Genomic DNA, 16,090 nt, shown 5'->3' with positions numbered 1-16,090 from the left:
CTCTCTACTTTTTCTCATACCTTAACTCAAAAGCTAACTCCTATAGGCAAAGCTCGAGCCACCGTGAACTGAACCAGTACTTGGTGTGAGAAGTGTGGGATAGTTTGCCTGGGGCAAATATTGTTCTGTTTGTGGAACAGGCTCAACGGGATTGAATTACCTTTTCCTGTTCCTGTTGGTGTTTGGATTACTGGGATTTCCATCAGGCTGTCCTGTAACTTCAGGAGGTGGTTAGTATCAGACATGAAGAAATGTAGGAGAAATACATAAGGAAATTATAGAGCGATTTAGTATCACATCTGCTGTGGGAAAGTTACTAGAATCTGGTATTAAGGATACAATGACTGAGCTTTTGGATAAATATGAACTGATCAGACAGAGCCAGCATGGATTTGTAAAGGGTAAATTATGTCTGATGAACAGAGTTGAATTTTTTGAGAATGTAACTAACATGGTAGATAAGAATCATAGAATGGTGACAGTACAGAAGGAGGCCATTTGGCCCGTCAAGTTTGTGTCAGCTTTCTGAAAGAGCAACACAGCGAGTCCCACTCCCCCGCCTTTTCCTCATAGCCCTGCAATCTTTTTCTCTTCAGATAAATATCCAATTCCCTTTTGAAAGCCATGATTGAATCTGCCTCCACCACACTGTCAGGCAGTGTAGAGTCATAGAGTTATACAGCACAGAAACAGGCCCTTCAGCCCATCGTGTCCATGCCGGCCATCAAGCATCGATCTATTCTAATCCCATTTTCCAGCACTTGGCCCGTAGCCTTGTATGCGAAGGCATTTCAAGTGCTCATCAAAATACTTCTTAAATGTTGTGAGGGTTCCTGCGTCTACCACCTCTTCAGGCAGTGTGTTCCAGATTCCAACCACCCTCTGGGTGAAAATTTTTTTCCTGAACTCTCCTCTAAACCTCCTGCCCCTTATCTTAAATCTATGCCCCATGGTTATTGATCCCTCTGCTAAGGGAAAAAGTTTCTTTCTATCTACCCCATCAATGCCCCTCATAATTTTGTATACCTCCATCAGGTCCCCCCCTCAGCCTTCTCTGCTCTAAGGAAAACAACCCTAGCCTATCTAGTCTCTCTTCATAGCTGAAATGCTCCAGACCAGGCAACATCCTGGTGAATCTCCTCTGCACCCTCTCCAGTGCAATCACATCCTTCCTATAGTGTGGTGACCAGAAATGTACACGGTACTCCCGCTGTGGCCGAACTAGCGTTTTATAAAGCTCCATCATAACCTCCCTGCTGTTATATTCTGTGCCTCGGCTAATAAAGGCAAGTATCCCATATGCCTTCCTAACCACCTTATCTACCTGTGCTGCTGCCTTCAGTGATCTATGGACAAGTACACCAAGGTCCCTCTGACCCTCTGTACTTCCTAGGGTCCTACCATCCATTGTATATTCCCTTGCCTTGTTAGTCCTCCTAAAATGCATCACCTCACACTTCTCAGGATTAAATTCCATTTGCCATTGCTCCACCCATCTTACCAGCCCATCTATATCGTCCTGTAATCTAAGGTTTTCCTCCTCACTATTCACAACACCACCAATTTCTGTGTCAACTGTGAACTTACTGATCATACCTCCTATATTCACGTCTAAATCATGAATGTACACTACAAACAGTAAGGGTCCCAGCACCGATCCCGGCGGTACACCACTGGTCACAGGCTTCCAATTGCAAAAACAACCCCCGACCATCACCCTCTGCCTCCTGCCACTAAGCCAATTTTGGATCCAATTTGCCAAATTGCCCTGGATCCCATGGGCTCTTAACTTCTTAACCAATCTCCCCTGCAGAACCTTATCAAAAGCCTTACTGAAGTCCATGTAGACTACATCAACTGCTTTACCCTCATCTACACATCTAGTCACCACCTCAAAAAATTCAATCAAGTTTGTTAGACATGATTTCCCCCTGACAAAGCCATGCTGACTATCCCTGACTAATCCCTGCCTCTCTAAGTGGAGATTAATCCTGTCCCTCAGAATTTGTTCCCATAGTTTCCCTACCACTGATGTTAGACTCACTGGTCTGTAATTACCTGGTTTGTTGCTGCTACCCTTCTTGAATAATGGTACCACATTTGCTGTCCTCCAGTCCTCTAGCACCTCTCCTGTGGCCAGAGAGGATTTAAAAATTTGTGTCAGAGCCCCTGCTATCTCCTCCCTTGCCTCACATAACAGCCTGGGATACATCTCATCTGGGCCTTGGGATTTATCCACTTTTAAGCCCACTAAAACCTCTAATACTTCCTCCCTTTCAATGCTAATTTGTTCAAGTTTATCGCAATCCCCCTCCCTGATCTCTACACTTAGATTGTCCTTCTCCATAGTGAACACAGATGAAAAGTAATCATTTAAAATCTCACCTATGTCCTCCAGCTCCACACACAGATTGCCATTTTGGTCCTTAATGGGCCCTACTCTTTCCCTGTTTATCCTCTTGCCCTTAATATACTTATAAAACGCCTTGAGATTTTCCTTTATCTTGCCCGCCAGTGTTTTTTCATGTCCCCTCTTTGCTCTCCTAATTACTTTTTTAAGTACCCTCCTACACTTTCTATACTCCTCTAGGGCGTCTGCTGTTTTCAGCGCTTTGTATCTGCCCTAAGCCTCCTTTTCTTTCCTTATCCGATCCTCTATATCCCTTGACATCCAGGGTTCCCTGGACTTGTTGGTCCTACCCTTCACCTTAACGGGTACATGTTGGCTCTGAACTCTCACTATTTCCTCTTTGAATGACTCTCACTGGTCTGATGTAAACTTTCTTACAAGTAGCTGCTCCCAGTCCACTTTGGCCAGATCCTGTTTTATCATGTTGAAATCAGCCTTCCCCCTATTCAGTACTTTTATTTCCGGTCCCTCTTTGTCCTTTTCCATAACTACCTTAAATCTTACAGAGTTATGGTCATTATCCCCGAAATGCTCCCCCATTGACACTTCTACCACTTGTCCGGCCTCATTTCCTAGGATTAGGTCCAGTAATGCTCCTGCTCATGTAGGACTTTCTCTGTGCTGGCTCAAAAAGCTCTCCTGTATGCACTTTAAGAATTCAGCCCCCTTTAAGTCTTTTGCAGTAAGACTATCCCAGTTGATATTGGGGAAGTTGAAATCCCCTACTATTATTACTCTGTTATTTTTGCACCTCTGAGATTTGCCTACATATCTGCTGCTCTATTTCTCCCTGACTGTTTGGAGGCCTGTAGTACATGCCCAGCCAAGTGATTGCCCCCTTTTTGTTTTTAAGTTCTACCCATTTGGCCTCATTTGAGGAACCTTCTAAGATATCATCCCTCAAAGAACAAAGAACAGTACAGCACAGGAACAGGCCATTCGGCCCTCCGGCCCTCCAAGCCTGCGCCGATCTTGATGCCTGCCTAAACTAAAACCTTCTGCACTTCCGGGGTCCGTATCCCTCTATTCCCATCCTATTCATGTATTTGTCAAGATGCCTCTTAAACGTCTCTATGGTACCTGCTTCCACCACCTCCCCCGGCAACAAGTTCCAGGCACTCACCACCCTCTGTGTAAAGAACTTACCTTGCACATCCCCTCTAAACGTTGCCCCTCTCACCTTAAACCTATGTCTCCTAGTAACTGACTCTTCCACCCTGGGAAAAAGCTTCTGACTATCCACTCTGTCCATGCCGCTTATAACTTTGTAAACCTCCATCATGTCGCCCCTCCACCTCCGTCGTTCCAGTGAAAACAATCCGAGTTTATCCAATCTCTCCTCATAGCTAATGCCCTCCAGACCAGGCAACATCCTGGTAAACCTCTTCTGTACCCTCTCCAAAGCCTCCACATCCTTCTGGTAGTGTGGCGACCAGAATTGCACGCAATATTCTAAGTGTGGCCTAACTAAAGTTCTGTACAGCTGCAGCATGACTTGCCTATTTTTATACTCTATGCCCCGACCGATGAAGGCAAGCATACCGTATGCCTTCTTGACTACCTTATCCACCTGCATTGCCACTTTCAGTGACCTGTGGACCTGTACGCCCAGATCTCTCTGCCTGTCAATACTCCTAAGGGTTCTGCCATTTACTGTATACTTCCCACCTGCATTAGACCTTCCAAAATGCATTACCTCACATTTGTCCGGATTAAACTCCATCTGCCATTTCTCCGCCCAAGTCTCCAACCGATCTATATCCTGTTGTATCCTCTGACAATCCTCATCGCTGTCCGCAACTCCACCAACCTTTGTGTCGTCCGCAAACTTACTAATCAGACCAGCTACATTTTCCTCCAAATCATTTATATATACTACAAACAGCAAAGGTCCCAGCACTGATCCCTGCGGAACACCACTAGTCACATCCCTCCATTCAGAAAAGCACCCTTCCACTGCTACCCTCTGTCTTCTATGACCGAGCCAGTTCTGTATCCATCTTGCCAGCTCCCCTCTGATCCCATGTGACTTCACCTTTTGTATCAGTCTGCCATGAGGGACCTTGTCAAAGGCCTTACTGAAGTCCATATAGATAACATCCACTGCCCTTCCTTCATCAATCATCTTTGTCACTTCCTCAAAAAACTCAATCAAATTAGTGAGACATGACCTCCCCTTCACAAAACCATGCTGCCTCTCGCTAATAAGTTCGTTTGTTTCCAAATGGGAGTAAATCCTGTCCCGAAGAATCCTCTCCAATAATTTCCCTACCACTGATATAAGGCTCACCGGCCTATAATTTCCTGGATTATCCTTGCTACCCTTCTTAAACAAAGGATCAACATTGGCTATTCTCCAGTCCTCTGGGACCTCACCTGTAGCCAATGAGGATGCAAAGATTTCTGTCAAGGCCCCAGCAATTTCTTCCCTTGCCTCCCTCAGTATTCTGGGGTAGATCCCATCAGGCCCTGGGGACTTATCTACCTTAATGCTTTGCAAGACACCCAACACCTCCTCCTTTTAGATAATAAGATGACTGAGACTATCTACACTCCCTTCCCTAGGCTCATCATCCACCAAGTCCTTCTCTTGGGTGAATACTGATGCAAAGTACTCATTTAGTACCTCGCCCAGTTCCTCTGGCTCCACACATAGATTCCCTTCTCTGTCCTTGAGTGGGCCAACCCTTTCCCTAGTTACCCTCTTGCTCTTTATGTACGTATAAAAAGCCTTGGGATTTTCCTTAATCCTGTTTGCCAATGACTTCTCATAACCCCTTTTAGCCCTCCTGACTCCTTGCTTAAGTTCTTTCCTACTGTCTTTATATTCCTCAAGGGATTCGTCTGTTCCTAGCCTTCCAGCCCTTACGAATGCTTCCTTTTTCTTTTTGATGAGGCTCACAATATCCCGCGTTATCCAAGGTTCCCTTACTGTAGTAATTGACTCCTTGATCAACAGTGCAATGCCACCATCTCTTTTACTCTCTCCCCTGTCATGCTTAAAGATTCTATACCCTGTAATATTGAGCTGCCGGTCCTGCCCTTCCCTCAACCATTTCTCTGTGATAGCAATAATGTCATATTCCCATGTGATAATCAATTCATCTGCCTTACTAGTAAGACTGCTTGCGTTAAATTAGATGCACTCCAGCCTTGCATTGTTCGCTTGAGCCTTAACAGGTCTATATTGGCTCTGCCTTCCAGACTGACTCAGTTTCTCTTCTATATTTGTGTATCATTCCCTACTGTACCTCCACTCTGTATCCCATCCCCTGCCAAATTAGTCTAAACCCCACCCAACCAACAGCTCTAGAATACCTCCCAGCAAGGATGTTGGTCTTGTTCCGGTTTGGGGGCAACCCGTCCAACTTGTACAGATCCCACCTTTGCCAGAAACAGACCCAGTGATCCAGGAAACTAAACCCCTCCCTCCTGCAACATCTCTTCAGCCACGCATTTATCTGCTCTATCCTCCTATTCCTATACTCACTAGCACTTGGCACCAGGAGTAATCCAGAGATTACAACCTTTGAAGTCCTGCTTTTTAATATACCTAGCTCCCTAAATTCTTGTTGTGGGACCTCATCCCTCTTTCTACTATTTCGTTGTTACCAACGTGTACCATGACCTCTGACTGTTCACCCTCCCCCTTCAGAATGTCCTGCAGCCACTCCGTGACATCCTTGACCCGAGCACCAGCGAGGCAACATACCATCCTGGAGTCACATTTGCAGCCACAGAAATGCCTGTCTGTATCCCTTATGATAGAATCCCCTATCACTATAGCCCTGCCACTCCTCTTCCTCCCCTCCTGTGCAGCTGAGCCACCCATGGTGCCATGAACTTGGCTCTTGCTGCTTTCCCCTGAGCCATCTCCCCCAACAATATCCACAGTGGTATATCAGTTAGAAGGATGGCCACAGGGGACTCCTGCACTACCTGCCTTCTTCTACTCTGCCTGGTAGTCACCCATTCCCTTCCTGCCTTTGCAGCATTTGCCTGCAGTGTGACCACCTCGCTAAACGTGCTATCCACGACGATCTCAGCGGTATTCCTTTTTCTAACCAGTTGTTATGTAAAAAAGCTTTTCCTCGTGTCGCCTTACCTTTTTTTGCCATTCACCTTAAATCGGTATCCTCTGGCTCTCTGCCTTCTGTAAATGGGAACAGTTTCTCCCTATCTGCTCTGTTCAGACCCCTCGTGATTTTGAACATCTCTATCAAATCTGCTGTCAGTCTTCTCTAAAGAGAACAGCCCCAGCTTTGCCAGTCAATCCACATAACTGAAGTCCTTTGTCCCTGGAATCATTCTCGTAAATCTTTATTTTCACCCTCTCCTTTACATCCTTCCTAAAGTGTTGTGCCCAGAAAGATCAGGCTGAAACATTTGCAACAGTCTTCAGCCAGAAGTGCCGAGTTGATGATCCATCTCTGCCTCCTCTTGAAGTCCCCAGCATCTAATTCTAATTCTAATTCTAAAAATCACAGATGCCAGACTTCAGACAATTCGATTTACTCCGCGTGATATCAAGTAACGACTGAAGGCACTGGATACTGCAAAGACTATGGGCCTTGGCAATATTCCGGCAATAATACTGAAGACCTGTGCTCCAGAACTTGCCGCGCCCCTAGTCAAGCTGTTCCAGTACAGCTACAACACTGGCATCTATCTGGCAATGTGGAAAATTGTCCAGGTGTGTCCTGTACACAAAAAGCAGGACAAATCCAATCCAGCCAATTACCGCCCCATCAGGTTATTCTCAATCATCAGTAAAGTGGTGGAAGGTGTCATCGACAGTGCCATCAAGCGGCATTTGCTTAGCAATAACCTGCTCAGTGACGCTCAGTTTGGGTTCCGCCAGGATCACTCAGCTCCTGACCTCATTACAGCCTTGGTTCAAACATGGACAAAAGAGGTGAGGTGAGAGTGACTGCCCTTGACATCAAGGCAGCATTTGAATGAGGATGGCATCAAGAGGCCTAGCAAAACTGGAGTCAATGGGAATCAGAGGGTGAACTCTCTGCTGGTTGGAGTCATACCTAGCACAAAGGAAGATCATCTCAACTCCAGGATATCACTGCAGGGGTATCCTAGGCCCAACCATCTTTAGCTGATTCATTCATTACCTTCCTTTAATCATAAGGTCAGAAGTGGGGATGTTAACTGATAATTGCACAATATTCACCATTTGCGACTCCTCAGATACTGAAGCAGTCCATGTAGAAATGCAGAAAGACCTGGGCTGATAAGTGGCAAGTACCTTTTGCATCACACAAGTGGCAGGCAATGACCATCTCCAACAAGAGAGAATTTAACCATCTCCCCTTGACATTCAATGGTATTACCATCGTTGAATCCCCCACTATCAACATCTTAGGTTTTACCATTGACCAGAAACTGAACTGGAGTCGCCACAGGGCGGCACAGTGGCGCAGTGGTTAGCACCGCAGCCTCACAGCTCCAGGGACCCGGGTTCGATTCTGGGTACTGCCTGTGCGGAGTTTGCAAGTTCTCCCTGTGACCGCGTGGGTTTTCGCCGGGTGCTCCGGTTTCCTCCCACAGCCAAAGACTTGCAGGTGATAGGTAAATTGGCCGTTGTAAATTGTCCCTAGTGTAGGTAGGTGGTAGGGAATATGGGATTACTGTAGGGTTAGTATAAATGGGTGGTTGTTGGTCGGCACAGACTCGGTGGGCCGAAGGGCCTGTTTCAGTATCTCTAAATAAAAAATTAAAAAATATCTATAAATACCATGGCTACAAGAGCAGGTCAGAGGCTAGGAATCCTGCGGTGAGTAACTCACCTCCTGACTCCCCAAAGCCTGTCCACCATCTACAAGGCACAAGTCAGGGGTGTGATGGAATACGCTCCATTTGCCTGGATGGGTGCAGCTCCAACAACACTCAAGAAGCTCGACACCATCCAGGACAAAGCAGCCTGCTTGATTGGCACCCCATCTACAAGCATTCACTCCCTTCACCACCTCATCCATGCCCACTGCCTCCACGCATAAATCCCCTTTTTGGTCCCTAATTGGCTCCATTCCTTCTTTTACCAACCCTTTACTTTTTATATGTCTATAGAAGACTTTTGGATTCCCTTTTATGTTAGCTGCTAATCTCTTCTCATACTCTTTCTATGTTTCTCATTTCTATTTTCACTGCCCCTTTGTACTTTCTATATGCAGCCTGGTTCTCACTTGTGTTACCAACCTGACATCTGTCATACACAGCCTTTTTCTGCTTCATCTTACTCTATCTATTTTGTCATTCAGGGAGTTCTGGCTTTGTTTGTCTTACCTTGTCCCCTTGTGGGAACATGTCTCGACTGCACCCAAACCATCTCCTCTTTAAGGGCAGCCCATTGTTCATTCACAGTTTTGCCTGTTTGATTCCACTCTTTGATTCCAATTTACCTGGGCCAGATCTTTACTCACCCCATTGAAATTGGCCCTCTCTCAATTAATTATCTTTACTTTCGATTGCTTTTTGTCCTTTCCATAGCTAACCTAAACTTTATGATGTATTATGATCCTGTTAGGCATTAACTTTTAAAAAGAGAATGTCGAATTCCCAGTTATTACTGAAATAGCAAAGATAAGAAGTCACTTGTGGGAGTAGTTTATAGGCCCCCTATCAGTAGCTGCACTGTTGAACAGAGTATACAGGAAGAAATAATGGGAGCTTGTAAGAAAGAAACTGCAGTAATCATGGGTGATTTTAATCTCCCTATAGATTGGACAAATCAGTTTGACAAAGGCAGCCAGGAAGATGAGATCATAGATTGTATTCAGGGCAATTTCTTAGAGCTGTACATTCTAGTGCCAACCAGGGAGCAGGCCATTTTAGATCTGGGTAATGTGCAATGAGACACAATTAATTAATGACCTCATAGCAAAGGAGCCTCTAGGTGACAGTGATCATAACATGATAGAATTTCACATTCAGTTTGAGGGTGAGAAATGTGGGTCTAAGACTAGGTCTTAAACTCAAATAAAGTCACTTACAAGGAGATGAAGACAATGTTGGCCAAAGTGAACTGGGAAATTAGGTTAAAAGATAGGGAAGCAGTAGCAGACATTTAAGGCGATATTTCAGAACTCTCATCAAAGATATATTCCCTTGAGAAAAAAAGACTCTATGAGAAGGATGCACTATCCATTGCTAACTAAGGAAGTTAGGGTTAGTATCAAATTGAAAGAAAAAGTGTACATTTCTGCGAAAATTAATGGTAGGTCAGAAGATTGGACAGATTTTAGAAACCAGCAAAAAATGACGAAAAAAAATTAAGGAGAAATTATAGTATGAGAGAAAGCGTGTTAGAAATATAAAAACTGATAAGAATTTCTACAAGTATTTAAAAAGGAAAAGAGTAACTAAAGTGAGTGTTGGTTCCTTAGACGGTGAGACTGGGGAATTAATAATGGGAAACAAAGAAATGGCAGAGTGTTGAATAGGTTTTTTGTGTCTGTCTTCACTGTAGAAGACAGAAAAAACATCCCAAGAATACTGGAAAATCAAGAGGTCGAAGGGAGGGAGGAAATTAAAATGATCATGAGGGAAAAGGTACTGGGAAAACTATTAGAACTAAAGGCTGACAAATCCCCAGGACCTGATAGCTTGCATCATAAAGAAGTGGCTGCAGAGATAGTAGATGCACTGGTTGTGATCTTCCAAAATTCCCTAGATTCTGGAAAGGTCCCAGCGGATTGGAAAATAGCAAATGTAACACCTCTATTCAAGGAAGGGGGGAGACAGAAAGCAAGAAACTATAAGCCAGTTAGCCTAATGCCTGTGATAGGGAAAATGCTGGAATCCATTTTTAAGGAGGTAACAGCAGGACATTTAGAAAATCATCATACAACCGGGCAGAGTCAGCATGGTTTTGTGAAAGGGAAATCATGTTTGACTAATTTATTCAAGTTCTTTGAGGAACTAACAAGCAAGATGGATAAAGAGGAATCTGTAGATGTGGTGGTCTTGGATTTCCAAAAGGCATTTGATAAGGTGCCACATAAAAGGTTATTACACAAAATAAGATCTCATGGCGTAGGGGGTAACATATTAGCATGGATAGAGGATTGATTCACTAACTGGAAGCAGAGAGTAGGGATAATTGGGTCATTTTCGGGTTGGCAAACTGTAGCTAGTGGTGTGGCACAGGGAATCTGTGCTGGGACCTCAACTATTTACAATCTATATCTGTAACTTGGATGAAAGGACTGAATGTATAGTAACTAAATTTGCTGATGACACTAAGATAGGTAGGAAAGTAAGTTGCCAAGAGGAGATAAGGAGTCTACAAAGGGATTTGGATAGGTCAGGTGATGAGCAAAAATTTGGCAGATGGAGTATAATGTGGGAAAATGTGGACCTTTGACAGGAAGACTAAAAAAGCAGTATATTATTTAAATAGAGAGAGATTGTAGAACTCTACATTACAGAGGGTCCTGGTACATGAATCACAAAAAGTTAGTATGTAGGTACAGCAAGTGATTAGAAAGGCAAATGGAATGCTATTGTTTATTGCAAGGGGAATCAAATATAAAAGTGGGGAAATGTTGCTACAGCTGTACAGGGCCTTAGTGAGACCACATCTGGAGTACTTTGTACAGTTTTGGTCTCCTTACTTATTCAGGATAAAATTGCATTTGAAGCAGTTCAGAGAAAGTTCACTCGACTGGTTCCTGGGATGAAAGGGTTATCTTATGAGGAAAGGTTGGTCCTATACCCTTTGGAATTTAGAAAAATGAGAGGTGATCTTATTGAAACATGTAAGATCCTGAGGGGACTTGACAGGGTGGATGCTGAGAGGATGTTTCCCCATTTGGAGAGTCTAGAACTAGGAGACCTACTTTAAAAATTAGGCGCGTCTCATTTAACACTATGATGAGGAGAAATTGTTTCTCAGGGTTGTTATTCTGTGGAATTCTCTTCCTTAGAGAGCAGTGGAGGCTGGGTCATTGAATATATTCAAGGCTGAGTTAAGATAGACTTTTGATCGACAAGAGAGTCCAGGTTTATGGAGGGCAGACAGGAAAGTGGAGTTGAGGCCACCATCTAATCAGCTGTGTTCTTATTGAATCGCGGAGCAGGCTTGAGGGGCCGAATGGCCTACTCCTGCTCCTAGTTCTTGTGTTCAATTTTTTTATCTTCCTTGGATATGGGAGTGGTGCCAGAGGACTGGAGGATTGCAAATGTTACACCCGCCTCTGTTCAAAAAAAGGTAGTGCAAATGTTGAATATACTGACTTTCAAAAGGCATTTGCTAAATGTATCATATAACAGACTTATTTGGAAAGCAATAGTGGTAACTTGGGCACATAATTGGCTAAGAGATAGGAGGCAGATAGTACTGGTAAAAAGATGTTTTTCTGACTGGATAGAAATGTGTCAGTATTAGGACGATTTTTTTTCATGTTATATATACGTGACCTAGACTTGGACTTTATAGCACTCTAGAATTGGCCTTTATAGCCACTCCAGGCGCTGCTCCACAAACCACTGACCACCTCTTGGTGCTTACCCATTGTCTCTCGAGACAAGGAGGCCAAAGAAAGACTTGGGTATAGGAAGTACAATTTTGACATTTGCAAATGATACAAAACTTGGTAACATAATAAATAGTGAGCAGGATAGTAGTGAACTTCAGGAGGACAGACTGGTGGAACAGGCGCACGTGACGGAGGCAATATAATGTGGATAAATGTGAAGTGATACCCTTTAGGAGAAACAATATGGAGGCAGTATAATCCAGATGGTAGTATTTTGGGGGTGGGGGTGGGGAGGTGGTTGTGCGAACAGTGGAATCTGGGGGTGTATGTTCACAAATCATTGAATGTAAATTGATAAAGCTCTTATGAAAGGGTATGGGATACTTGGCTTTGTAAACAGGGTATTGAACACAGAAACAAGAAGTCATGCTAAACCTTTAAAATCTCTGGTTAGGCCTCTGCTGGAGTACTGTGTACAATTTTAGGTGCCACACTTTAGGAAGGATGTCAAGTCTTTGGAGAGGGAACCAAAGATGACAGACATCAGAAATGTGGGGAGATTGAAGAAGCTGGGATTGTTCTCCTTGGTTAAGAGGAGATCTATTAGAGGTATGCAAAATATGAGCAGTTTTGATAGAGCAAGTAGGGAGAAACAGTTTTTCTCAGTAATTGGCAAAAAAATTAGAGAGGAAATGAGGATAAATTATGTCACAAGGGTTTTTTTATGATCTGGAACACGCGATCTGAATGGGTGGTGAAATCCGATTCCATAGGGACTTTCATCCGGCAGTTGGATGTGTATTTGTAGAGCAATCATTTACAGGGTTATGGGGAGAAAACTAGAGTATGGGATCAAATTGGGCAGTGCTTTCAAACAGGCGTGACGGGCCGAACAGCTCCCTTCCGTGTTGTAAGATTCTCTGGTCCTGGTGATGGAAGTAGATTCCATAGGAACTTTAAGACGACAATTAGCCATGTCCTTGAAGCGGAATAATTTGCAGGGTTATTGGAAGAAACACTGGGATAAAGGACTAAATTTGACAGCTCTTTCAAAGAGCACACTGAGCTGAATGGCCTCAGTCTCTGCTATATGATTCTCTGATGGGCGAGTGCCAAACAAGGGGGAATAATCTTAAAATTATAGCAAGGCCAGACAGGGATGTCAGAAACCACTTTTTCGCACAAAGGGTAGTGGAAATCTTGAACTCTTCCCCACAAAAGTTGTTGAAGCTGGGGTCAATTGAAAATGTCAAAACTGGGATTGATAGATTTTTGTTAGATAAGGGTATTAGGGTATTAAGGGAAATGGAACCAAGGAGGGTAGTTGAAGATACAGATCAGCCATAATCTAACTGAGTGGCGGAACAGGCTCGAAGGACTGAATGGCCTACTCCTGTTCTATGTTCTATTAGATACTGTCATAATTGAATAAAGTAGGTTGATTCACAGATAATCATTTAAAGAGGAACGTAATAATGGCAAGTTGTAGGTCCACATAACATAATGGCTTTGAACTACTATAGTTGATAAAAGGATTAACAACATAAATTGTCAATTGAGTTGCTTTTGAAAGGCTTAAAGCAGACCATGTGCCTTACAACCTTGGTTATTGCTTATCGATGATCTTATAAAATGATGTGTAAAGACGTTATTTGTTGATGTTTACAGGATGACTATCCCCTGGCCAGTCTCCCATTGTTGGGCTACATTGTGAGCATGCCCACAGACGGTGACCACATTCATAAAGATTATGTCTTCAAACTGCAGTTCAAATCTCACGTCTACTTCTTCAGAGCAGAGAGCGAGTACACGTTTGAAAGGTGAGATTCAGATTTCAAGTCTTTGTCAGGGCAGAGGGCAAGTCTTGAGGAGTAAGACTGCCATCCAACACTCAGTATTGCAGTGATTGGTAGAGATTATAATCAGCCTGTCATATTCTGACTAAACTCAGGGCTTTGTACCAGATGCCAGTCCATTCTACCCAAATCTAGACTTGCTGCATCAGGTGTCACTATTCCAGGATAACCTTGAACCAGATGCCAAACTACTCTATCTGAATCAGTGCGTTCATTTTATGTTGGTGACTTATCGCAGGTAAATTCACGTTCGCTTCTCTTGATGACATCTTGTTGCACCTGTATCTATTTTCATTCATAGTTTGATGCATTCAAATTACTCTATTAATTGCGTTCCTATTCCACTGGTTTGTACCTGTCTTAAATAGACATTCCTCACATTACATTTTTGACTTGGAGCTTCAAGTTAAGAATGCTGTGTCCCTTGGCATTATCTCACAGTCTAATTCAATCTTGTACTATCAGAAAGAACCTTCGCATGGCTGTTAATGCTGGGGCAATGGAATTCAGGGGCCATAAGAGGCCAGAATTGGAGGAACGCAGAGATCTTAGAGGATTGTGTGGCTGGAGGAGGTTGGAGATAGGGAGGGGGCGAGGCCATTGATGTATTTAAACATGAGAATAACTAATTTAAATCGGAGAATTAGAGGTATTGACAGACCGAGAGCTACTGTATAGTTCAGCGAGCACAGGGGTTATGGGTGAACGAGACTTGATACGAGTTAGGATACAGGCAGCCTGTTGCTGCTCATCCCTGCCCAAGAAAACAAACTATTAAATGGACAACGGCAAGTTTCTGCATTGGATGCAAATCAACATGCTCTGGGAGTCTTCTCAGAAAGTAACTCTTCAAGGGGTGGAGATGACTTTAGAATTGAGGAAGAATGATGGGCAAGCTCTCTACCTATGTAGATGTACACCATGGAGCCTCAGGGGTCACAGACAGATGACACTCCCTCTAAATTGCAAACTGACATTGCTGAGGTGATTTCGGAGTTATCCACCGACAAGGCAACAGCACTAAGAACAGGCCTTTCCAAACCTTCAGGCCCAGAAAATTCAAGTATCAAATCAGCAAATATGAAATGTGAGCATAAACCGGACTGAGTTTCCTGGGTTTTGAGGGCTGGATTGCCGGGGGTTGGGGCTTCACGTGGTCCACCTGTAGAGTTCTTCAGCTGCTTTCACGGTTCGCACATCGCCTCAAAACTTGCATGTGTTACTGTGCTGCCTCTGTGCCAGCCTCTAATTACTGAACTCTTCATTTACTCTTTCACCAGGTGGATGGAAGTTATCAAGAGTGCAACCAGTTCACCAGGACGGATGATCCACCTCAGCCAGAAGGACACTTGGTTGGGCTGAAATGTTTGGAGTTCTGCCATCTAGAATCTGCAAATTCTTGCAGGATACAGAAGTACCAGGAAAACCTTTGATTGGAGGACAGTAGGGAAAATGGGAACTGAATTAAAGTTCTACAGAAAAACTGCCAATCTACTCGGATTAGAATGCAACACCAACTGGGATTAAAGTGAACTGACATGTCTGAGACACTTAGCTGTCAGGAACAAACCTTGTTACCTTTCAAAGGACAACTCCATGTGTGTGCTAGTGTATCAGTGGAACAATCGCTTTCCGGTATAGTGTCGGGTTGGGTTGGGTTGGGTCCGGTCCAGATTGATAGTTTAATGTCTGCTTTTCAATTGAAACCGTTTCCATTCCTGCTCTTTAACGGTTTAATGTTGTTCTGTGTAGGGAGTTCTGATACAGCATTTACCATCTACCAAAGGAATTGCTTCCTATGCAATAAATAAATTTAGAACATGACTACTCTGTATACAATGACTTGAGAACCAAACTAGTCTGGTACACCATGACTTTAGAACCTGACTACTGTGGTACATCTTGACTTTGGAACCTGACTACTCTGGTACATGATGACTTTAGGAATTAAGTAGTTTGGTTTATGGTAACTTGAGAACAACAACAAATGTTTATATAGCGCCGTACAGGAGCATTATCGGACAAAAACTAAAACCAAACCACATAAGGAGGTACTGGGAAGATGACCAACAGCTTGGACAAAGAGTGTATTAAAGTAGGAGAGAGACACATTGAGGTGGGGAGGTAATGGGAGGGAATTCCAGAGCTTAGGGCCTAGGTGGCTGAAGGTACAGCTGGTGGGCCGATTAAAATTGGGGATGCGCCGGAGGCCAGAATTGGATGAGAACCCGGAGGGATGTAGGGCTGGAGAAGTTTACAAAGATAGAGAGGGGTGAGACCATGGAGGGATTTGAAATCAAGGATGAGAGTTTTAAAATTGCAATATTGCCAGA

General features: G+C 43.8%; 1 protein-coding gene across 3 annotated transcripts in view; it reads left to right on the top strand.

The window, feature by feature from the left end:
• farp2 (FERM, RhoGEF and pleckstrin domain protein 2) overlaps window positions 1–15,575 on the top strand; it is a 208,108-nt gene extending 192,533 nt beyond the window's left edge. For all 3 annotated transcript variants that reach the window (XM_068041747.1, XM_068041746.1, XM_068041748.1), the window contains 2 exons: window positions 13,570–13,721; window positions 15,038–15,575. In XM_068041747.1, coding sequence (XP_067897848.1) covers window positions 13,570–13,721; window positions 15,038–15,119 — 234 coding nt within the window. In that variant the 3' untranslated portion in view covers window positions 15,120–15,575. The remainder of the gene's footprint in view (window positions 1–13,569; window positions 13,722–15,037) is intronic.
• The last annotated feature ends 515 nt before the right edge of the window (window positions 15,576–16,090 follow it).

Source organism: Heterodontus francisci, chromosome 11 (genome assembly GCF_036365525.1).
Source record: "Heterodontus francisci isolate sHetFra1 chromosome 11, sHetFra1.hap1, whole genome shotgun sequence".
Classification (NCBI taxonomy): Eukaryota; Metazoa; Chordata; class Chondrichthyes; order Heterodontiformes; family Heterodontidae; genus Heterodontus; species Heterodontus francisci.
This window is presented reverse-complemented; position numbering and strand designations above follow the sequence as displayed.